The sequence below is a fragment of the Microcaecilia unicolor genome, chromosome 4 (genome assembly GCF_901765095.1).
Source record: "Microcaecilia unicolor chromosome 4, aMicUni1.1, whole genome shotgun sequence".
Classification (NCBI taxonomy): Eukaryota; Metazoa; Chordata; class Amphibia; order Gymnophiona; family Siphonopidae; genus Microcaecilia; species Microcaecilia unicolor.
In genome coordinates, this window is record NC_044034.1 from 174,574,494 (window position 1) to 174,599,006 (window position 24,513).

At 51.3% G+C, this 24,513-nt stretch overlaps 1 protein-coding gene across 1 annotated transcript in view; it reads left to right on the forward strand.

Annotated features, from left to right (window-relative positions):
• EIF4G2 (eukaryotic translation initiation factor 4 gamma 2) overlaps positions 1-24,513 on the forward strand; it is a 269,422-nt gene that overhangs the window by 53,312 nt on the left and 191,597 nt on the right. The window contains exons 6-11 of the mRNA XM_030202439.1: positions 11,521-11,652; positions 11,760-11,826; positions 11,909-12,060; positions 13,502-13,649; positions 14,863-15,117; positions 15,528-15,633. Coding sequence (XP_030058299.1) covers positions 11,521-11,652; positions 11,760-11,826; positions 11,909-12,060; positions 13,502-13,649; positions 14,863-15,117; positions 15,528-15,633 — 860 coding nt within the window. The remainder of the gene's footprint in view (positions 1-11,520; positions 11,653-11,759; positions 11,827-11,908; positions 12,061-13,501; positions 13,650-14,862; positions 15,118-15,527; positions 15,634-24,513) is intronic.

Sequence of the window (24,513 nt, forward strand, 5' to 3'; positions counted from 1 at the left end):
TCGACTACGCCACCGAGGCCTCGGTGCCTCGACGTCGAGCCGGGCCCGGTTGAGGACTGAGCTGCAGGAGCTCATGTCCGACACCGAGGAAGAGGCCTCGTGGGGGGAGGAGGAGGACCCCAGATATTTCTCCTCAGAGTCTGTGGGCCTTCCCTCCGACCCCACTCCTTCACCAGAGAGAGAGCTCTCGCCACCTGAGAGCCTCTCCTTTGCCTCCTTCGTCAGGGATATGTCTATTTGCATTCCCTTCCCCGTGGTCTCTGTGGATGAGCCGAGGGCTGAGATGCTCGAGGTTCTCGACTATCCATCACCACCTAGAGAGTCCTCCACGGTGCCGTTGCACAATGTCCTCAGAGACACTGCTTCGGAACTGGTTGAGACCATTATCTAATCCCACCATCCCCAAGAAAGCGGAGTCCCAATACAGGATCCACTCGGACCCAGAGTTAATGCGGCCTCAATTGCCTCATGACTCGGCGGTTGTGGACTCTGCTCTCAAGAGGGCACGGAGTTCGAGGGATACCGCTTTGGCGCCCCCGGGGCGGGAGTCTCGCACTCTGGACTCGTTTGGGAGGAAGGCCTACCAATCTTCCATGCTCGTGACCCGCATCCAGTCTTACCAGCTCTACACGAGCATACACATGCGGAACAATGTGAAGCAACTGGCGGACCTGGTCGACAAGCTCCCACCGGAGCAGTCCAGGCCTTTTCAGGAGGTGGTCAGGCACCCTGTCCAGGGGTATATGACACCTGTGACGTGGCATCTCGTGCTGCGGCCCAAGGTATAGTGATGCGCAGGCTCTCATGGCTGCGTGCCTCTGACCTGGACAACCGCACCCAGCAGAGACTGGCCGATGTCCCTTGCCAGGGGAATAATATTTTTGGTGAGAAGGTCGAGCAGTTGGTGGACCAACTGCATCAGCGGGAAACCGCCCTCGACAAACTCTCCCACCGGGCGCCTTCAGCATCCACCTCAGCAGGTGGACGTTTTTCCCGGGCCAGGCAGGCTGCGCCCTATGCCTATAACAAGCGTAGGTACACCCAGCCGGGCCGAAGGCCTCATCAGGCACAGGGACAGTCCCAGCGCGCTCGTTCCCGTCAACAGCGTGCGCCTAAGCAGCCCCCTGCGCTTCCACAGCAAAAGCCGGGGACGGGCTTTTGACTGGATCCACGGGAACATAGCCGCCATCAAAGTGTCCGTCCCGGACGATCTGCCAGTCGGGGGGAGGTTAAAATTTTTTCACCAAAGGTGGCCTCTTATAACCTCCGACCAGTGGGTCCTCCAAATAGTGCGGTGCGGATACGCCCTGAATTTGGCCTCCCCTCCACCAAATTGTCCTCCGGGAGCCCAATCCTTCAGCTCCCATCACAAGCAGGTACTTGCAGAGGAACTCTCCGCCCTTCTCAGCGCCAATGCGGTCGAGCCCGTACCACCCGGGCAGGAAGGGCAGGGATTCTATTCCAAGTACTTCCTTGTTGAAAAGAAAACAGGGGGGATGCGCCCCATCCTAGACCTGAGAGGCCTGAACAAATACCTGGTCAAAGAGAAGTTCAGGATGCTTTCTTTGGGCACCCTTCTACCAATGATTCAGAAAAACGATTGGCTATGTTCCCTGGATTTAAAGGACGCATACACTCACATCCGATACTGCCAGCTCACAGACAGTATCTCAGATTCCGTCTGGGGACACGGCACTTTCAGTATTGTGTGCTGCCCTTTGGGCTAGCCTCTGCCCCACGGGTGTTCACGAAGTGCCTCGTGGTGGTCGCGGCGTATCTACGCGCTGGGAGTGCATGTGTTCCCATATCTCGACGATTGGCTGGTAAAGAACACCTCGGAGGCAGGAGCTCTCCGGTCCATGTAGTGTACTATTCACCTCCTGGAGCTGCTGGGGTTTGTGATAAATTACCCAAAGTCCCATCTCCAGCCAGCCAAATCTCTGGAATTCATAGGAGCGCTGCTGAATACTCAGACGGCTCAGGCCTTCCTTCCCGAAGCGAGGGCACACAACCTCCTGTCCCTGGCTTCTCAGACCAGAGCGTCTCAGCAGGTCACAGCTCGGCAGATGTTGAGACTCCTAGGTCATATGGCCTCCACAGTTCATGTGACTCCCATGGCTTGTCTTCGCATGAGATCTGCTCAGTGGACCCTAGCTTCCCAGTGGTGTCAAGCCACCGGGAATCTAGAAGATGTCATCCGCCTCTCCACCAGTTGCCGCACTTCGCTGCACTGGTGGACCATTCGGACCAATTTGACCTGGGGACGCCCATTCCAAATTCCACAGCCCACGAAAGTGCTGACGATGGATGAGTCTCTTCTGGGGTGGGGAGCTCATGTCGATGGGCTTCACACCCAAGGACTGTGGTCCCTCCAGGAAAGGATCTACAGATCAACCTCCTGGAGCTCAGAGCGATCTGGAACGCACTGAAGGCTTTCAGAGATCCGCTGTCCTGTCAAATTATCCAAATTCGGACAGACAACCAGGTTGCAATGTATTACATCAACAAGCAGGGGGGCACCGGATCTCGCCGTCGGGATGTGGCGTTGGGCTTGCCAGTTCGGCATGCTTCTCCAAGCCACATACCTGGCAGGTGTAAACAACAGTCTGGCCGACAGACTGAGCAGAGTCATGCAACCGCACGAGTGGTCGCTCCATTCCAGAGTGGTACGCAAGATCTTCCGAGAGTGGGGCACCCCCTCGGTGGACCTTTTCGCCTCTCAGACCAACCACAAGCTGCCTCTGTTCTGTTCCAGACTACAGGCACATGGCAGGCTAGCGTCGGATACCTTTCTCCTCCATTGGGGGACCGGCCTCCTGTATGCTTATCCTCCCATACCTTTGGTGGGGAAGACCTTACTGAAGCTCAAGCAAGACCGTGGCACCATGATTCTGATAGCGCCTTTTTGGCCCCGCCAGATCTGGTTCCCTCTTCTTCTGGAGTTGTCCTCCGAAGAACCGTGGAGATTGGAGTGTTTTCCGACTCCCATTTCGCAGAACGACGGAGCGCTTCTGCACCCCAACCTTCAGTCTCTGGCTCTCACGGCCTGGATGTTGAGGGCGTAGACTTCGCTTCGTTGGGTCTGTCTGAGGGTGTTTCCCGTGTCTTGCTTGCCTCTAGGAAGGATTCCACTAAAAAGAGTTACTTTTTCAAGTGGAGGAGGTTTGTCGTCTGGTGTGAGAGCAAGGCCCTAGAACCTCGTTCTTGCCCTGCACAGAACCTGCTTGAATACCTTCTGCACTTATCAGAGTCTGGCCTCAAGACCAACTCAGTAAGGAATCACCATCTTCGTGTAGAGGGTGAAGCCATCTCTGGAGAGCCTTTAGCCGTCCGATTCATGAGGCTTGCTTTTGTCAAAGCCCCCTGTCAAGCCTCCTGCAGTGTCATGGGATCTCAACGTCGTCCTTACCCAGCTGATGAAACCTCCTTTTGAGCCACTGAATTCATGCCATCTGAAGTACTTGACCTGGAAGGTCATTTTCTTGGTGGCAGTTACTTCAGCTCGTAGGGTCAGTGAGCTTCAAGCCCTGGTAGCTCATGCTCCGTATACTAAATTTCATCATAACAGAGTAGTGCTCCGTACTCACCCTAAGTTCCTGCCAAAGGTGGTGTCTGAGTTCCATCTTAACCAGTCAATTGTCTTGCCAACATTCTTTTCCAGACCGCATACCTGCCCTGCTGAACGTCAGTTGCACACATTGGACTGCAAAAGAGCATTGGCCTTCTACTTGGAGCAGACACAGCCCCACAGACAGTCCGCCCAATTGTTTGTTTCTTTCGACCCCAATAGGAAAGGGGTTGCTGTCGGGAAACGCACCATCTCCAATTGGCTAGCAGATTGCATTTCCTTCACTTACGCCCAGACTAGGCTGACTCTAGAGGGCCATGTCACGGCTCATAGTGTCAGAGCCATGGCAGCATCGGTGGCTCACTTGAAGTCAGCCACTATTGAAGAGATTTGCAAGGCTGCGACGTGGTCATCTGTCCACACATTCACATCACATTACTGCCTCCAGCAGGATACCCGACGCGACAGTCGGTGCTGCAGAATCTGTTTGGGGTTTAAATCCAACTCCACCCTCCAGGACCCGAATTTATTCTGGTCAGGCTGCACTCTGTTAGTTGTTCTTCGTATGTCAATTTCTGTTATACCCTCACCGTTGCGAGGTTCAATTGACCTGGATTCTTGTTTTGAGTGAGCCTGAGAGCTAGGGATACCCCAGTCGTGAGAACAAGCAGCCTGCTTGTCCTCGGAGAAAGCGAATGATACATACCTGTAGCAGGTGTTCTCCGAGGACAGCAGGCTGATTGTTCTCACCTACCCTCCCTCCTCCCCTTTGGAGTTGCGTTTGATCATTTTTGCTTGTCATTCAACTGAGCGGGAACGGCCGCGCATGCGCGGTGGGCGTGCCCTGTGTGCGGGACCGCCTGCAAAGTTTTGTTCCGGTTGGTGGGGGCTGCCGTGGACGTCAACCCAGTCGTGAGAACAATCAGCCTGCTGTCCTCGGAGAACACCTGCTACAGGTATGTATCATTCGCTATCATTGGTTATGCTGGGTGTGGGGATTTACGTTGGATCGGTAGGGTAAGCCTTTTTGAAGAGGTTGGTTTTTAGTGATTTCCTGAAGTTTAGGTGGTCATGGATTATTTTCAGTTTTTGGGGGTCCATTCCATAGTTGTGTGCTAGATGCGTAAGTTGTTTTGTATTTGTCGTTTGAAATTTGGGTAGTGTAAGTTTAGGTATGATCGTGGTGATCTGAATCTGTTTCTGGTTGGTAGATCTATATCTGTCATGTATCCTGGGACTACACCGTAGATAATTTTGTGGACCAGGATGCAGATTTTGAAGATTATTCGTTGTTTGATTGGGAGCCAGTGCAGATAAAACACTCCTATGGTGGTAAATCATTACAGTAAAAGGTTTTGTAGTGTTGTATCTTGAGACCTTCATGTGAGTGGTGTTAAACAATTTAGCATGTTCCATGTTTTACTTCCTTACTAAATAAGGAATCCCCTGTACAAGGGGCGTCAACCAGTTTTTGGATTGGTGTTCTTTTTAATTGAGGTCTGCGCATAAACCGATTTGTGCATTCAATCCAGGCACCTGCTGGCAGTGATGAAATGTGAACTCTGGGCAAGGTCTCAAAAGCATCGTATGCTATATGTATAGAGTGCCACATTTGTCCTTCACAAATATTACAGCCTCTTTTGCCATCTGCTGCACAAATTATGGATAAGAGAAGTTCTCATGTGGAGATTCATTCCTTACTGAGGAGAGGAATCACAGGGATTCATGGGGAATATTTTTCTGCTACCTCAGGAGAGCCTGTGTGGACAATTAAGGTGATCCAAGAACACCTCTGTTTGAGAGGCGTTTGATCCAGAAGAGAAGGGAGGCGGTGATTGTGTTGGTTTCGGCTCTGAACCAGAGGTAAGGATAACAGATCTTGAAAAGATTATATATCCTTCTGGGCTTGAGAGATACTTGCTAAGTGAGAAAGCAAGTAGTATGTGTTTGGCAGGACTTGATAACCATTCATTCCTGCAGTGGATGTTTTAAGGAATTTGTGGCTGTGCTGGGGAAGGCTCATCCACTAACTTGAGTCCATGAAATAGGTTTGCATAGAGGCGTGTAGTAGGCTAGGTGAACTCCTTTAGGCCGTTTTAGTTCTCAAAATGGGCAAATGAGCACTCAAGATGTCATCCTCTTTTCTTATAGAACCTCTTCATTCCTTCTTAGTCATAATGCGTTTAGGGGAGTTTCTAACACCTAAACAGAAGCCTGTCTTCAAGTCCCAATTTGCCCATTTCATCAGCGGTTTCTTCTCTCTGCGGTCTTGTGCAAGCTTTATCAGTCTCGAGATTTGCCTTTCAGTGCATGGTAGTGGTAGCTGCAGCTCTCAGGTTTGATGGTATTCTAGTTCACCCTTCTCTGGACGATTGGTTGATCGACTCAGTCTCTCCAGAAGAGGCTGCAAGGTACATCTTCAGTTGTCCAGTTTCTTCAGTCCCTCGGTTAGGTAGTAGACCCTGTTAAGAGTTGTTTGGAGCCCTCTTGGTACCTCCTTATCTCGGAGTCTCCTTTGATTCTCTTCAGGATTGGGAATCTCTTGCGTAGGACAGGATTGTAATTATTTAGGGCCAGATTTTTTTCTCTCCTGCACAGACCGTTATCTTGGGCAATGATATTCCATGACAGCTACGATAGAGGTAGGTAGTGCCTTGGGCCAGAACGCTCAGGAGACCTCTACAGATATCCAACTGGTCTCCACATACGGATCTGCGGAATGTCTAACTACCTCTCGTACCTTTCAAAAGAGAGTGTCCATCGGTGCCTTCAGACACCAATTCTGAACAGGGGTGTTCCTTTGTATCTGCCCCAGTGGTTAAAGATAACACTGAGGCCAGTCTCGGGGGCTGGAGAACTCACTGTATGGGACATATTCCTCAAGGTCGGTGGTTCCTCACGGAAGACTGCTCTTCCATCACTCTGTTGGAAACACGAGCAATTCATTCTGTTTTTTACGGTCTTTCCAGCATCTACTGGAATCCTATTCTGTGTGAGTGCTCTCGGACTAGATGATGACAGTGGCCTGTGTCAGTCGTTACAGAGGGATGAAGAGTTGTCCTTAGAAGCAGACTTCTCATGGCTGGGCACAACAGTATCTTTTGGAACTATCAGTGTCTCATGTAGCGGGGACAGCAAGGGTTCCTGCAGATTTCTTACTCATCATAGTCTAGATCCTGGAGAGTGGTCTCTTGGAGCACATGAATTTTAAGCAGTTCTCCATCGTTTGGTTCCCCACCTCCCCATCTTTGTTCTCATGGCACCAAATTTGAGTTGCAAGGTTCCACGTTTCTTCAGTCGCAGGAAGGATCACAAAGTGGGGGGCATAGATGCTCTTCTTCTAAGTTCATTTTCTCTTTGGCCTCTTCTAGTCAGACTCATTCAACGAAATGAGTTCCACAATGGTGGTCTGCTCTTGATAGCATCAGTTTATCCTTGCAGGACTTGGTGTGCTTCTCTTGTATTCCTTCTGGTGGTCTCGCTGTTGAAGCTTCCGGAGTCTCTCAGCCTTCTTCAGGGATCACTGGTTCTTCCAGTTCGGGGGGGGGGGGGGTTCTGCGAAGGGATTGCAGCTTCTAAACCCTCCATTTCTAGGTGGCTTAGAGAGAGGATGGTTTTGGCTTATCTTCTTCCAAGAAGCTATTTCCGGAGGGACAGAGTCCATTCCACCAGAGGGCAGGCAATGTCATGAGCACAGTAGAATAAACTTTATTGTAGACTCAACACAGTACTGTGTTTCAACTTTTTTTTTCCTTTAGAAGCGACAAGCGTTTTCGTACTGCTACAACTTTGTTGGATGATCTTGGAAGTCTTTGATTAGACCATCCAGCATTGGATAAATAATTTCTTTTTGTAACGTCCAAGACGAGACCAGTGATTCAGAAAATTATTTACACCACTCGAGACTCCTGAGGCAGGCCTCTGGCCGAAACACAGTACTGTCGAGTCTACAATAGTTTATTCTACTTTATATTACTTTAGTCTCGGCATCCTGAAGTCATTGGTCCATGCTGTTATGGATTCGATTTCGGAGTCTGATATGCCAGAAATTCCTCAGATGTCACTGATGGATATTGGGCTGGCGTACTTGGCAGATTCCTAGTATGATTTGGCCCGGGCTTTGGCCAAACTCATGGCCTTGACCGTTTCCTCTCGACGTCTTCTGTGGCTCCGTTGTTGGGCCGCAGATATGGCCTCTAAGCAACGGCTTATTAAATTGCCTTTCCGAGGGAGATTGCTTTTTGGGGAAGACCTAGAAAAGATTGTTAAAGATTTGGGGGATTCTAAATCTCAGCGTCTCCTGGAGGATAGACCCAAGCCTACTACCAGGCAGGAAGCCTCAAGGTCACTCTTCAGAGAGATGTGATGGTATCGCTCGGAGTGGTCCAACGCAGCCTTCCAGCATCCTCGTTTTAGGCAGTGTTCTTCCTTTTGCAACGAGAAGCGCCCGGCTGGACCCCCTCTCATCAGGGCGCTCCTTCTCGGGCCTCCCAATGGTGTGGCGCAGGTCCACTCGGGAGGGGAGCAGATTGGTGGTCGGCTTTCTCTGTTTCTTCCAGAGTGGGCCAGAATTACTTCGGACCAGTGGGTCCTCAATGTGGTGCGAGAAGGTTACAAGCTAGAATTCTTCTCTCCCGTCACAGATTTTTTTCTGGAGTCCCGCTGTATATTGCGGGCAAAGAGGACAGCGGTTCTGCAGTGTTTGCGAGACTTGCTAAGGATAGGGGCTATCGTTCCTGTTCCTCCTCTCGAAAGGCGTACAGGTTGGTACTCCATCTTCTTTGTGGTTCCAAAGAAAGGAGGGGCTTTTCGGCCTATTCTCGATCTCAGAAAAGTAAACCAGTTTTTGCGGGTTCGTCACTTCCGCATGGAGACGTTGAGGGCAGTTATTGCTGCTGTTCAACCAGGCGAGTTTTTGACGGCTCTCGATTTGAGGGAAATTTACCTGCACATTCCCATTTGGTAGCCCCATCAGAGATTTCTCAGATTTGCGGTGCTGGGTCAGCACTTCCAGTTTTGGAAGGGCCACGACCCTGTGCACTTTTTCCAAGGTCATGGTGGCGGTGGCGGCATTCCTGCGGAAGGAGAGGATTCGAGTGCATCCATATCTTGACGACTGGTTGATTCAGGCGACTACAGCAGAGGAGAGTTGAGTGGTCACCGACCGAGTGATTGCGGTTTTGCAATCCTTAGGTTGGGTGGTCAATATGGATAAGTCATTTGGTTCCTACTCAGTCTGGAGTATCTTGGGAGTGTGATTCGATACCAAGCGGGGGAAGGTGTTTCTCCCCTGGGACGAAGGATCAAATTGCTTTCTCAAGTCCGGGCCTTGTCGTGCTCCCAGAGTGTGGGACTATATTCAGCTCCTCGGTTCCATGATGGTGACCTTGGAGGTCATTCCGTGGGCGAGGGCTCACGTGGTCTCTTCAGATTTTCCTTCTGAGCAAATGGTCGCCGACATCGCTGGATTATCAAAGGTGCCTTCCTTGGTCGAGCCGGGCCAGGGACAGTCTTGCCTGGTGGCTCAGGCCGGCCAATTTGCAGAGGGGTGTTCTCTGGCGTCTCCCAATTGGGTGGTAGTCGTGACGGATGCCAGTCTTACGGGCTGGGGGCATATTGTCGACATCGAGTAGCCCAGGGGTCGTGGACCCCTCTCAAAGCAACTTGGCCGATAAATCGTCTGGAGTTGTGAGCAGTTGTGAATGCGCTGTGGAGTTTTCAGGACCTTCTGCAAGGGCAGGCAGTTTGTGTATTCTCAGACAACACCGTGATGGTGGCCTACAGGGCAGGGGGGCACTCGCAGTGGAAGCATCCCGTCTTTTAATGTGGGCGGAGGCGCGTGTTCAGTGTCTGTCGGCAGCACACATTGCGTGTCAAGACAATGTTCAAGCGGATTTTCTCAGCTGGACTCTTCTGGACGCAACGGAATGGACGCTGTCGGACTCGGCGTTTCGGTTGATCTGTCAGCATTAGGGAAGGCTGGTGATGGATCTCATGGCCATGGCTTGCAAAGCCAGAGTTCCCCAGTTCTTCAGCCGCAAAAGGCAGCCAGGAACCGCAGGGTTAAATGCTCTTCTTCAGCCCTGGCCGGAACAACAGTTGCTATGTTTTTCCTCCGTGGCCTCTGATAGGTAGATTTCTTTGCCACATAGGGCGGCATCGGGGGCCAGTCATTCTAGTGGCCCCAGACTGGCCCTGGCGTCCGTGGTATGCGGATCTTGTTCGGGCGCTCTCAGAACCACCATTGCGACTTCCGGTGACTGGATCTTCTGCATCAGGGACCAGTGCACATGGAAAATCCCTCCTGGTTTGGTCTTACGGCCTGGCTATTGAGAGGCGGCAGCTGAGGAAGAAGGGATTTTCAGGACCAGTCATTGCCACTCTTTTGAGATCACGGAAGCAGTCTAGTTCGGCAACGTACGTGCAAGTGTGGAAAACTTTCTCGGCGTGTTGTGCTCTGCGTGCTGAATCGCCTTTTCCGACAGACATTCCAGTGATTCTGGAGTTCCTTCAGGACGGTCTTCAAAAAGGTTTGGCATAGGAGATCACGTGGTGCCATGGGAGTGAGCAGTCGCTGAAAAGCGAAGCTCCCAAACCTCCAGAGAATCTAACTCACTAATCGAACAATAGTGGCTTGATCCGACCCGAAGATACAGCTGGAACAGCGAGGAGAGGTACAGAAGGGGCAACCAGCACTTACCGGGCAAGAATCGACATAATGACCTCCAGAATACTGAGGAAAGACAAAGACAAGCACAAGAGTGTGGAGACCAAGATGGCGGACGAACCTTGCTCCTCGGTGTGCTTGGCATGGACGGCGGAGATAACAGCGGAGGTAACTGCTGCAGTAGAAGCTGCGCTAGATAAAAAGCTGCAAGCTCTATATGACAGAGCGGAAGAAGCCCACGAATGGCTGGATGGCTTTCACTTAGATCTAGATCACCTACAGCAGAGACTTAGCGATGTGGAAGACAAAGTAACAGAAACGGCGGGGCCTACGGAGGAGTTGGAGAGAAAAGTGGCCGAACTAGAACAAAAGCTGGGCGATTTGGAAAATCGGTCCAGACGTTAAACTTACGCCTCATCGGCTTACCGGAGCACCTGGGAGATTCTGAACTGGTGGAGATACTGGAGCGCTGGCTCCCGAAGGCTTTGCAGCTGAACGTTGCGCTGGGGCCTTTACGAGTGGAGAGGGCCCACAGGGTAGGGCCGAAAAGAAATACAAATAGCAGACCGAGAGTGGTGATCCTAAAGATCTTAAACTATGGACATAAGCAAGCGATATTGAGAGCTTTGCGATCGGGCCAAAAACTTCAATATGAGGGGAACACCGTGCTTTGCTTTCAAGATTATTCGGCAAAAGTGGCGGCGGCGAGGAGGGCATATGCGCCTATATGTGCTGAATTACATGCCCGAAAGATCAGATTTGCACTGGTGTACCCCGCCAAACTACGTGTGACCCATGATGGATCTGAGAGCTTTTGAAGAACTAGCAAAGGCGCAAGAATTTATCAACAGCTTATCGCCAAAGACAAAGGAGTGAGAAGATTGATGGCTAAGTGTGTCATGGAAATGGCGGGAGACGAGCCGAAGCTAGTCAAGATTATTGAGCAGCCTAGTATCGGGAATCAGATTCAAAACTACGCTTTGCAGCAGAGAGCTTGGAACTAGTTACAGAGACTTATTGACCACGACATGGGCTATTAAGAGTTATAGTTTGAATCTAGTGCAGCCAAGGTAAAAACAGCTATCCTGAGTGGCAGAGAGATTTCACAGCGGGAACAATCTTCATTCAAAGGGCAAAATGGATAAATACTGATGAGTAAGGAGATCAGAACACTTAATGCTACAGATTTAATAGAAATAACTTGTTATGAGAATATTTTTTAACCAGTAAAATTGATCAGACTGTTTTAGTTGTTGCTTAGTGATTTTTTTTTTTAATGTTGCAGATTGTAGATAAAGCCCTTGAAGAGCCCAAGTATAGTTCACTGTATGCTCAGCTATGTCTGCGACTGGCAGAAGATGCACCAAACTTTGATGGCCCATCACCAGAGGGTCAGCCAGGACAGAAGCAAAGCACAGTAAGTTGCCCTTGCAAGGAAATTTAAACTGTATTGCTTTGTTCATAATCTTCATTATTAGCTCGATGTAGCCAAGCTGTAGTAATTTTTTATGAAACTTGTTTCAGACTTTCAGACGCCTCCTGATTTCAAAACTTCAAGATGAATTTGAAAATCGCACCAGAAATGTTGATGGTAAGATTAACAAAAGTAGGACTGGTGTGCTGCTTTTCTTTGTTTCAAAGGTTGCAATTTTAATACATAATTTTCTTTCTAGTATATGACAAGCGTGATGCCCCCCTCCTTCCTGAGGAGGAGGAACAGAGAACTATTGCTAAGATCAAGATGCTTGGCAACATCAAATTCATCGGTGAACTTGGCAAACTTGATCTTATTCATGAATCTATCCTTCATAAGTGCATCAAAACAGTAAGTATATATTTTTGATTAGAAAAAAAATTCCCTTTTAGTGTTAATGTCCTATCTGTATTCAGGGAAAACTATTCACTTGTGCGCCTAGGAACTCTGAGCCTTCGTATTGGCTTGCAGAGCTTTCATAGCTAGATTATTGTGCCCTGGGCCTGTAAATTTTGTCAGAGCAGAGGTGGGATTTTATAATTCTTGTTTCATGAGTCTTAAGGACTTGGTGTCCTTTGCTTTTGTGTGCAATTTACCAAAAGTGTGTTTTGGTACTATTCACATGCTCAGCTTAAGGAGAGGACAGTACAGGCAGTATATTGATGTTTGTGTCTTGCGCTACCAGAAAAACGGCATTTCTTCAAGTTATTTGGAAAAAAAAAAAGAAAATGTTCTTATTACCTTAGCAAATTGAGACTGAATATGTGGAAATGCTTTTACATCCTTGTCAAATTGTAGCATTTGTGCTGCAGCGTAACTCTTGTCTTTCAATTCTGCCAAATCTCTACTCTTGTTCAATGCCTTATAGTCAAATTTTACAATAAGAACAAGCCATACTGGGTCAAACCAGTGGTCCATCTAGCCCAGTATCCTGCTTCCAACAGTGGCCAGTTCAGGTCACAAGTATCCGAAAATCCCAAATAGTATAAAGATTCATGCTGCTGATCCTAGGGTCAAGCAGTGACTTTTCCCGTTTCTCTTGCGTTCCTCAGCAAACCCTCCAGACGGTTCAAGACGTCTGGGTTATGCAGTACTACCAGCAGAGTGAAAATCTTTGACTTTGAGCATTGTATATTAACCTTGGGCCAAACCCAGCCAGTCAGTATTTCTTAGTCTCCAACAGAGGATAGACAATGCAGCCTGTGCAGTCTGAGGTGATCTGATAGGCCCAGAGGTGAGTTTTCTTCTGGGTTGCCATTTGGTGAAATTTTTGGGTATCTTCTTACATACAGAAATAAATTAAAACATCCAGCTGTACCTGCAGTTCCGGGTGCTTCTAGGGATGTTGAGCTAAGGCCGCATTTCCCCTTCAGGTGTCACACCCGTGTGGCCGGATCTCTTCCCTTCCTGTGCCCTCTGTTCTGGAGTGGTCAGTGTGCTTTGGGTACAGTGGTTCATGGGATGCTTGAGTGCTGATAAACAAACTACAGCAGCCTCCCTGTTTAAAAAAAACAAAAAAAAATTCAGCTCTTCAGTAGTTGCTCTACTGGAGTTTGGCTTTGGAAGGCAGAGGCTAAGTTTGCAGATTGCGGTTATGAGCACGGGTTAGCTGCTCTGGTGCAGAGCATGTGGACGTCGGGGATTGGAGGTGTTGCAGTGCCAGCTCTGGACAGCTGAAGCCCTGCTTCAGTGCAGGTGGCAGTCCTGAAGCGGTGGGCAGTAGATGGTTTCCACAGTGGTGGCTGCCTTTAAGCTGGCGAGCACTTCATTCTTGATTCTTCTTACGCTTCAGGGCTGCCATGGCTTTATCTGGAGGCATCCTTTCAGGGCATTGTGTGAGCGGGGAGCCCTCTGGGGGGATGGATTCCCCTCAGAGGGCTCCCTGCTCACACAGTGCCCTGAAAGGATGCCTCCAGATAAAGCCATGGCAGCCCTGAAGCGTAGGAAGAATGAAGTGCCTGTCAGCTTTCAGGCCTGGAAGACTGGGTGTGCAATCCAGGGAAATGCAGCAGTGACTGGGGTTTCCCATGGGGTGGCAAAGAGGCCTAGGCTGGACTGGGCAGGCCTTGATGTGGGAGGGGGCTCAGTCCAGTTTTCAGAGAACCTGAGTGACCAAGAGAGAAGACCCGATGGCCTGGGAAGATCCATCTGTGGTTCAGATTTTTCAAAGGGATGAGTTAGTGGAGTTAATTTCCCAGGTGTTTACAAGAAAACCACTATTCCTTAGCGTCCCTCCGGACCGGCCCAGAATGTGACTGATGGGTTGTGCACGTGTTCCAGCAGGTGGAGACTGAGAAAAAAAACTGTGACTCTAGTGAGCCAATAAGAGCCCTTGCCAGCTAGAGAGAGATCCAGTAATCTCAGTCTCCAGCAGGTGGAAGGTGGTGAGCCCTTCAGTCTCAGTCCTTTTTTCTATTCTGTACTTCTTTTTCTCTTTTGGGTTAAAGTTCTTTGATGGTTTGATTGCTTGTTTGATTCCTGTGCATCTTAAAAAAAAAAAAAAAAAAAAAACCTGGTCTCAAGAGGCAGAGGCCCGTGGGGGTCTCTTAGTGCCTCGGGGGTGTTACTCTCGGGAGGCCAAGTCCCTCCCCCCATATCCTCCCTGATAACTGTTGGTGCTGGCTCTTTGTCTTTATTTCTAGCATTCTTTATTTAAATTTTTTTTTTTTCCTAAAGCTCTTCAAGGGAGGAGAATTGGAGGTAGGGAGAGGCAGCTACTTTATAAAAAAAAAAATATTTGGGCCACTGGGTCTGCTGTTTTAAGCAGAGCCGTTTTTTGGTTTGTTTCTTTAAAAAGAGCAGGGCAGCTCCTTCGTGAAACACACCTTTGTTTTCTTTGTGATCGGCTGTTTTTTTGAGATGTCGGAAAAACTCTGCTGCTGTTCTGTCTGTCAGCGGTGAGGTCTTGGTGCGAGTGGGCTGTATAGGTACTGCACTGCTGCGGAGGACCAGGGTGCAGAAGGCGGGAAATCGCCGGGGGGGGGGGGGGGGGGGGGGGGGGGGGGGGGGGGGGGGGTGTCCGATTCCGGCTTTTTGGCGGCAGTCGCATGTCCTTTTCTCCTGGTGCCATTTTGAATGCCTCGCTGCCTGCTGCTCCTCTGGCCCCTCTGGCTGCTGTGCCTGTATCTACTTTGTAAATGCCTGTTTTGGCAGCGGGGGAAGGAGGTTTTCCTGCTGAATTCGTGGTGCAGATGTACCAGGCATTTCTCCTGCACAAAGCTGCACCTGTGGACCCTCCTGGGAAAAGATCTCTGGAGGGTGCCTCTGTAGCTAAAAAACGGATTACATTCCCTGAGGAGGCAGAGCAGGAATTTTCTTTTTCTCCTGATCAGGAAATGCCATCCTTAGAAGAGGAGGTATGTTTTCCTGAGGAGCAGTTTGCTGAGGAGCTGGAGCAGACAGCAGAAGGTGAGGAATCTCTTCTGTGGGAGAGGATCCTTCGGTGGTAAGGATTTTTCATAAAGATGACCTTCAGGAGCTTATTTCTCAGGTTTCTTCTACTTCGCGTTTTGATGATCAGGATCTCCAGGTGTCCGAGTCCAGAAAGGTGGATTTGCTGGTCAAGGGTATTCGCACAGCAGGTCAGTCTTTTTTTCCTCTGCATCGGGATATTGGAAATATTATTCAGGCTCAGTGAGAGATTCCTGATTCTGCTTTTCGGCTTGCTAGATCTATGGTTAGGCTTTATCCTGTTCCTGACTCAGATAAAGATCTTTTGCGCGAAACACTGTCCCTGTAGATGGTGGTACGGCTCTGCGAGATCCCCAGGATTGCCGTATTGAATCCTTGCTAAAGAATTCCTTTTTCTGCTCTGGCAGTACAGGCTGCAATTTGTGGGTCCTTGCTAGCGAGAGCTTGTTTCCGCTGGTCAGAAAGAGTGTTGGAAAGTTCTTCAGATGATCTTTCAGCTATTGATAATGAAAGGTATTAATCCGCAAACAAACCTTTTCCGGAGATGCGAAGGCGGTAGAACGAGAGGACATGAAATGAGATTGAAGGGAGGCAGACTCAAGAAAAATGTCAGGAAGTATTTTTTCACGGAGTAGTGGATGCTTGGAATGCCCTCCCGCGGGAGGTGGTGGAAATGAAAACAGTAACGGAATTCAAACATGCGTGGGATAAGCATAAAGGAATCCTGTGCAGAAGGAATGGATCCTCAGGAGCTTAGTCGAGATCGGGAGGCGGGGCTGTTGGTTGGGAGGCAGGGATAGTGCTGGGCAGACTTATGCGGTCTGTGCCAGAGCCGGTGGTGGGAGGCGGGGATAGTGCTGGGCAGACTTATACGGTCTGTGCCCTGAAGAGCACAGGTTCAAATCAAAGTAGGTTATACACAAAAAGTAGCACATATGAGTTGTCTTGTTGGGCAGATGGGATGGACCGTGCCGGTCTTTTTCTGCCGTCATCTACTATGTTACTATGTAAGTGGCAAAGCTGGAAATGGGTTCAGCCTTTTTGTCAGATGCTCTTTATGATTTGCTTTGGGCTTCGTCTAAGTCTATGGCTCTCTGTCGCGGCCTGTCGTACGGTTTGGCTGTGTGGATGGTCGGCGGATGCGGCTTCTAAGTCCAAGCTTAGTAAATTTCCCTTTGAGGGTTCTTTTCTGTTTGGAGAAGAATTAGACAAGCTGGTGCATAGTCTGGGTGAGGCTAAAGTTCCAAGGTTGCTGGAGGATCATCCAAGAGGGTCTGGTCGTGGCAATTTCTCAGGTCGTGGTAGAGGCTGTGATTTTCGTCATTTTTGGTCAGGCAGAGTTTTTAAGGGGCAACGCTCTAGATTTTTCCAAAGGACTCAGTCCTTTCGAGCAGGTCATAGAAGTCGAGAGGCAGGGGGTTCCCTTTCATCGTCCTCCCGTCCTCAACAATGAAGGTTTGCGGGCCCAGCCTCTAGTCCAAGTGGGTGCTCGGCATAATTTCAAGAGAGGTGGGCCCAGATCACTTCAGACCAGTGGGTATTAGAGGTTATTCGAGACGGGTACGCATTAGAGTTTGGTCATCGTTTGTCAGATGCTTTTCTAGAATCCCCTTGCCGTTCTCGCATCGAGGCCGGTGCATCAAGGCCGGTGCCGTCAGAGATACTCTCAGTAGACTTCTGGACCTTCGAGCCATTTGTCCGGTCCCTCTGGCGGAGCAGTGCCAAAGCCATTACTCTATTTACTTTCTGGTACTCAAGAAGGAGTGCTCCTTCCGACCGATTTTAGATCTCAAGGCGGTCAATCGAGTTCTCAAGGTGCCCTCGTTTCGTATGGAGACTTTGGTGTACGGTCTGGGGAGTTCCTGACTTCTCTCGATCTTGCAAAAGCCTATATTTCCACATTCCTATTCGTCCTGCACATCGTTTCCTTCGTTTTGCAGTGCTGGGCCATCATTTCCAGTTTCGGGTTCTTCTCTTTGGACTTGTGACTGCTTCTCGTACGTTTACCAAGGTCATGGTAGTTGTAGCTGCGGCTCTCAGAATGGAAGTTATTTTAGTCCATCCTTAGACGATTGGTTGATCCGGGCAAAGTCTTACCACGCGAGTGTTCAGGTGACAGCTCGGGTGGTAGAATTTTTACAGTCCCTAGGTTGGGTAGTCAATGTGCAGAAGAGCCGTCTTCAGCCTTCTTAGTTGTTAGAGTATCTAGGAGTTCTGTTCGACACATAGCAGGGTCGCGTGTTTCTTCTGCCGGCCCATATCCCCAAGTTGCAGACTCAGATTTGTCAGTTCTTGCAGTATTCGAGTCCGACGATCTTCAGGTTCTGGGATCCATGGTGGCAACAATCGAGGCGGTGCCCTGGGCCAGGGCTCACATGAGGGCTCTTCAGAGGTCACTTCTGTTGAGATGGTCATACCAGACGGATTCTCTTCATCAAAGAAGTGAAGACCAGTCTTCGATGGTGGCTTCGAGAGGCCAGTGTGACCAAAGGGTATGCCTCTAGATCAGCCCAGCTGGACTGTGGTGACAACAGATGCCAGTCTCCATGGCTGGGGAGCTCACTGTCAGGGGCAGTTTGCTCATGGTCTTTGGTCTCATCAGGAGACGTTTTTTTCAATCAACCTGTTAGAGCCAGAGTGATTCGTCTGGCGCTCCAGAGGTCTCCATCTTCTGAGAGGCCGGGCAGTCAGAGTGATGTCGGTCAATACCACCGCGGTAGCATATATCAATCAGCAAGGAGGGTCAAGGAGTCTGCCGTTGGAGCGAGAGGCGTCGCTGCTTTTCAGTGAGCGGAGGTCCATCTGGTAGCTTTATCAACGGCTCACGTGGCAAGGGTGCTAAATGTTCAGGCAGATTTTCTCAGTCACTGGCTCCATCCCGGAGAGTGGTCGCTAAGCGAAGTGGCGTTTCAGCAACTGGTCAGTCGTTGGAGGTCCCCTAGAATGGATCTGTTTGCCTTTGCTGACAATGCAAAACTTCCTCTGTTCAGTCGTTGCAAGGATCCCAAAGCGCAGGGCGTGGACGCTCTTCTTCAGTCCTGGCCAACAGGTCTGATGTATGCTTTTCCTCCATGGCCTCTGATAGGGTGCCTTCTTCAGAAGGTCGAGACTCACAGGGGACGTCTGATCTTAGTGGCACCGGATTGGCCTCGCAGGCCGTGGTACGCCAACCTTCAGCGTCTTCTGGTGGACGTTCCCTTCAGGCTTCTGGTCACACAAGATCTGTTGTCGCAGGGTCCGGTCGTTCATCCGGATCGATTCTGTCTTATGGCCTGGCTCTTGAGAGGGCTAAGCTGACTGAGAGAGGTTATTCCGCTCGGGTCATTGCTACTATGCTTCGCTCTCGTCGCCGTTCTACCTCTTTGAATTATGTGCGCACCTGGCGGATATTTGAGGGATGGTGTAAGGAGTTAATCTCCTTTTCGTTCTTCGGTTCCGCAAATTTTAGATTTTTTGCAGTGGGGCTTTGACAAAGGCCTTGCTTTGGCTTCTCTTAAGGTGTAGATTGCGGCTTTGACATGTTTTCGTGGTCGTGTCCAAGGGAGATCTCTAGCTAGTCATCCGGATGTGGTGCACTTTTTGAGGGGGGTTAGTCTTCTTCGACCCCTTCTCAATGTTCTTTTCCTAGTTGGGATCGGAATTTGGTGCTTTTTGGTTTTTACTAAGTCTCCCTTCAAGCCTTTGTTGTCCTGTACTCTTAAGACAGTATTTTTGGTGGCCATTGCTTCGGCTAGGAGAGGTTCGGAGTTGCAGGCGTTGTCGTGTAGATCGCCGTTTTTAGAGTTCTGTTCCGATCGGGTAGTTTTGTGGCCAGTTCCTTCCTTTCTCCCCAATGTTGTGACTCGGTTTCATGTTTCTCAGCTGGTGGTATTGCCTGTCTTAGGTTCTTTTTCCGGCTCAGAGGAGTAGCGGCATTTGAAGTGTTTGGATGTCAAACGGTGTTGAAACACTATCAAGTCTACTGATGACATTTGGCAATCTGATCGTTTATTCTGATTTGGAGGTTCGTGCAAAAAGGGTTCATGGCCTCTAAGCCCACTATTTCTCGATGGCTTAAAGAAATGATACAAAAAAATCCTCTCTCAAGTGGTGTCTTCTAAAACAAGTTCTTTATTGCTAAACAATTGAAACACCGACCCGACACGAATCGTGTTTCGGCCGTATAGGCCTGCGTCAGGGGTTGTGTTTCGGCCGTATAGGCCAAATTGTTTAGCAATAAAGAACTTGTTTTAGAAGACACCACTTGAGAGAGGATTTTTTTGTATCCACTGTTACCTTTGCTTCGTCGTTCTTCTGTGGAGAGAACACCTTCTGTGTGTGTTAGAAGATAAGCTGAGGATATCATTTCTTTTTCTGGGAAGCCTGTTCCAGAGCATGTTAAGGCTCACTACAAAGAGGTCAGGCAGCCTCTTGGGCAGAGCGTTGTCTGGTGCCTCCGGTAGATGTTTGTAGGGCGGCGACCTGGTCGTCTTTGCATTCTTTTTCTAAGCACTATCGTTTGGACGTCCTCAGTTGTCGGCAGGTTGCTTTCGGAGCGCGCGTTTTGTCGGCAGGTCTACTAGGGTCCCTCCCATAACTTCACTGCTTTGTTACTTCCCATCAGTCACATTCTGGGCCGGTCCGGAGGGACGCTAAGGAAGGGTAAATTAGGCCTTGCCTGCTAATTTGCTTTCTCCGAGGACAAGCAGGCTGCTTGTTCTCACTGATGGGTGACGTCCACGGCAGCCCCTCCAATCGGAAACTTCACTAGCAAAGTCCTTTGCTAGCCCTCGCGCGCCCGCGCGCACCGCGCATGCGCGGCCGTCTTCCCGCCCGAAACCGGCTCGAGCCGGCCAGTCTTCTTTTGTCCGCACTCGGTACGGTCGTGTTTTCGCCGTGTCGAGCCCCGGAAAGTCGACCTCGCGCGTCCAATTGTTTGAACGTGTTTTTTTCCTTCGGGAAAGTTTTGTCATAGTCGGGAAGTGCTCCGGAAACCCCCCGCCGGGTTTCGTGTAAATCCTCCCCGTACTTCCAGCTTTTTTGCCCCGGTAAGTTTTCTTTCGTCGTCGGGGTAGGCCTTTTTTCGGCCTCGGTCGAGATTTTTTCTCCCTCTAAATTTGGTGCTTCGAATTTCGCCATTTCGGCTTTTGATTTCGCCGGCGTGATTTTTCCGCCCATGACATCGAAGCCTTCCAGCGGCTTCAAGAAGTGCACCCAGTGCGCCCGGGTTATCTCGCTCACTGATCGACACTCGTCGTGTCTTCAGTGTCTGGGGGCCGAGCACCGCCCTCAGAACTGCAGTCTGTGTTCCCTGCTTCAAAGGCGGACTCAGGTAGCGAGACTAGCCCAGTGGAACGTGTTGTTCTCGGGCTCTTCGTCGGCATCGGCACCGGGATCTTCGAGTGCATCGACGTCGTCAGCGTCCAGACCATCTTCCTCGGCCGCCCCTGCATCGAGTGCATCGAGGCATCGGGCCTCTGCATCGGCGCCGAGACATCGGATAGCTGCATCGACGTCGGTGGTACCAGGACCTCGTCTGCTGATGTCGTCGGACGGTGGTGCATCGGGTGGAGTGCAGGTGAGGGCTGTCCATTCCCCTGCTGGTGGCGGTGAGCCCTCGGGTGGGTCTCCGCCTACCCTGAGGGCTCCTGCGGTACAGCCCCCCCGAGATCGACCTTCTTCAGTCTCGGCCCCGAGGAAGCGACGGGTGGATTCGACGTCCTCCTCGTCGGTGCCGGGGAGCTCCGGTGACATGCTTCGGAAGAAATCGAAGAAGCATCGACACCGGTCTCCTCCCCGTGTCGGCACCGAGAGCTCTGGGTCGCCGAGGGATTCGGCACCCAGCAGGCATCGGCACCGAGAGGACCGCTCACCCTCTGTTCAGGAGGTGTCGATGCGCTCCGCTCTGGACAGCCCGGAACAGCCTCCACGCCCGGAACAGGTACTGACGTCGACGCCTGCATCGACCCCTCAGCCTTTCTCTGCAGCCGCTCTAAACGAGAGCCTCCGGGCCGTTCTCCCAGAGATTCTGGGAGAGCTGTTGCGCCCTACCCCTCCGGTACCGGCGGTGCTTGCGCCACCGGTACCGTCGAGCGTGGCGCCGGCTGGCCCATCGCCCAGGTTGAGGTCCCCGACGTCGGTACCCGCGTGCGGTACCGACCGCGGCCACCTCCCAGGAAGGCTCCCCGACTACGTCGGCGGAGGGAGCTTCGCCGATGCGGGCGAGGGAGTCTACCTCTCGACGCCCCCATCGTGGACAGGGTTCCACGGAGTCGAGCAGGGCGAGGTTGCAGACACAGGTCCGTGAACTTGTGTCTGACACCGAGGGTGAGGCCTCGTGGGAGGAAGAGGAAGATCCCAGATATTTCTCTGACGAGGAGTCTGGGGGTCTTCCGTCTGATCCCACTCCCTCTCCTGAGAGACAGCTTTCTCCTCCCGAGAGTCTGTCTTTTGCCTCCTTTGTCCGGGAGATGTCTACGGCCATCCCCTTCCCGGTGGTTGTGGAGGACGAGCCCAGGGCTGAAATGTTTGAGCTCCTGGACTATCCTTCTCCACCTAAGGAAGCGTCCACTGTTCCCTTGCACCATGTCATGAAGAAGACATTGCTTGCGAACTGGACCAAACCATTAACTAATCCCCACATTCCCAAGAAGATCGAGTCCCAGTACCGGATCCATGGGGACCCAGAGCTGATGCGCACTCAGTTGCCTCATGACTCTGGAGTTGTGGATTTGGCCCTAAAGAAGGCTAAGAGTTCTAGGGAACATGCTTCGGCGCCCCCGGGCAAGGACGCTAGAACCTTAGACTCCTTTGGGAGGAAGGCCTACCATTCCTCTATGCTCGTGTCCAAGATCCAGTCTTACCAGCTCTACACGAGCATACACATGCGGAATAATGTGCGGCAGTTGGCGGGCTTGGTTGATGCTCTTCCCCCTGAGCAAGCCAAGCCTTTTCAGGAGGTGGTCAGGCAGCTGAAGGCGTGCAGAAAATTCCTGGCCAGAGGAGTTTATGACACTTTTGATGTTGCGTCCAGGGCCGCTGCTCAAGGTGTGGTGATGCGCAGGCTCTCATGGCTGCGTGCCGCCGACCTGGAGAATAGAGTCCAGCAGCGGATTACGGACTTGCCTTGCCGTGCGGATAACATTTTTGGCGAAAAAGTCGAGCAGGTGGTAGAGTCTCTCCACCAGCGGGACACCGCATTCGACAAGTTCGCCCGCCGGCAGCCTTCAGCTTCTACCTCTACAGGTAGACGATTTTTCGGGGGAAGGAAGACTGTTCCCTATACTTCTGGCAAGCGTAGGTACAATCCTCCTTCCCGACAGCCTGCGGCCCAGGCTAAGCCCCAGCGCGCTCGCTCTCGTCAGCAGCGTGCGAATCAGCAAGGCCCCGCGGCTCCCCAGCAAAAGCAAGGGGCGAGCTTTTGACTGGCTCCAGCAGAGCATAGCCGACACCCAAGTGTCAGTGCCGGGCGACCTGCCTGTCGGAGGGAGGTTGAAAGCTTTTCACCAAAGGTGGCCTCTCATAACCTCCGATCAGTGGGTTCTCCAAATAGTCCGGCAAGGATACTCCCTCAATTTGGCCTCTCAACCTCCAAATTGTCCACCGGGAGCTCAGTCCTACAGCTTCCAGCACAAGCAGGTACTTGCAGAGGAACTCTCCGCCCTTCTCAGCGCCAATGCGGTCGAGCCCGTGCCATCCGGGCAAGAAGGGCTGGGGTTCTATTCCAGGTACTTCCTTGTGGAAAAGAAAACAGGGGGGATGCGTCCCATCCTAGACCTAAGGGCCCTGAACAAATATCTCGTAAAAGAAAAGTTCAGGATGCTTTCCCTGGGCACCCTTCTCCCCATGATTCAGCAAAACGATTGGCTATGCTCTCTGGACTTGAAGGATGCCTACACACACATCCCGATACTGCCAGCTCACAGACAGTATCTGCGATTTCAGCTGGGCGCACGCCACTTCCAGTACTGTGTGCTACCCTTTGGGCTCGCCTCTGCGCCCAGGGTGTTCACAAAGTGCCTAGCTGTGGTAGCAGCGGCGCTTCGCAGGCTGGGGGTGCACGTGTTCCCATATCTCGACGATTGGCTGGTGAAGAACACATCCGAGGCAGGAGCCCTGCAGTCCATGCAGATGACTATTCGCCTCCTGGAGCTACTGGGGTTTGTGATAAATTACCCAAAGTCCCATCTTCTCCCAGTGCAGAAACTCGAATTCATCGGAGCCCTGCTGGATTCTCGGACGGCTCGCGCCTATCTCCCAGAGGCGAGGGCCAACAACTTGTTGTCCCTCGTCTCGCGGGTACGAGCGTCCCAGCAGATCACAGCTCGGCAGATGTTGAGATTGCTGGGCCACATGGCCTCCACAGTTCATGTGACTCCCATGGCCCGCCTTCACATGAGATCTGCTCAATGGACCCTAGCCTCCCAGTGGTATCAGGCCGCCGGGGGTCTAGAGGACGTGATCCACCTGTCCACGAGTTTTCTCGAATCCCTGTATTGGTGGACGATTTGCTCCAATTTGACTCTGGGACGTCCCTTCCAAATTCCTCAGCCTCAAAAAGTGCTGACCACGGATGCGTCTCTCCTGGGATGGGGAGCTCATGTCGATGGGCTTCACACCCAAGGAAGGTGGTCCCTCCAAGAAAGCGATCTACAGATCAATCTTCTGGAGTTGCGAGCGATCTGGAACGCTCTGAAGGCTTTCAGAGATCGGCTGTCCCACCAAATTATCCAAATTCAGACAGACAATCAGGTTGCCATGTACTATGTCAACAAGCAGGGGGGCACCGGATCTCGCCCCCTGTGTCAGGAAGCCGTCAGCATGTGGCTCTGGGCTCGCCGTCAAGGCATGGTGCTCCAAGCCACATATCTGGCAGGCGTAAACAACAGTCTGGCCGACAGGTTGAGCAGGATTATGCAACCTCACGAGTGGTCGCTCAATTCCCGTGTGGTGCGACAGATCTTCCAGGCGTGGGGCACCCCCCTGGTAGATCTCTTCGCATCTCAAGTGAACCACAAGGTCCCTCAGTTCTGTTCCAGGCTTCAGGCCCACGGCAGACTGGCGTCGGATGCCTTCCTCCTGGATTGGGGGGAAGGTCTGCTGTATGCTTATCCTCCCATTCCTCTGGTGGGGAAGACTTTGTTGAAACTCAAGCAAGACCGAGGCACCATGATTCTGATTGCTCCCTTTTGGCCGCGTCAGATCTGGTTCCCTCTTCTTCTGGAGTTATCCTCCGAAGAACCGTGGAGATTGGAGTGTTTTCCGACCCTCATCACGCAGGACGAAGGGGCTCTTCTGCATCCCAACCTCCAGTCCCTGGCTCTCACGGCCTGGATGTTGAGGGCGTAGACTTTGCCTCTTTGGGTCTGCCAGAGGGTGTCTCCCGCATCTTGCTTGCTTCCAGGAAAGACTCCA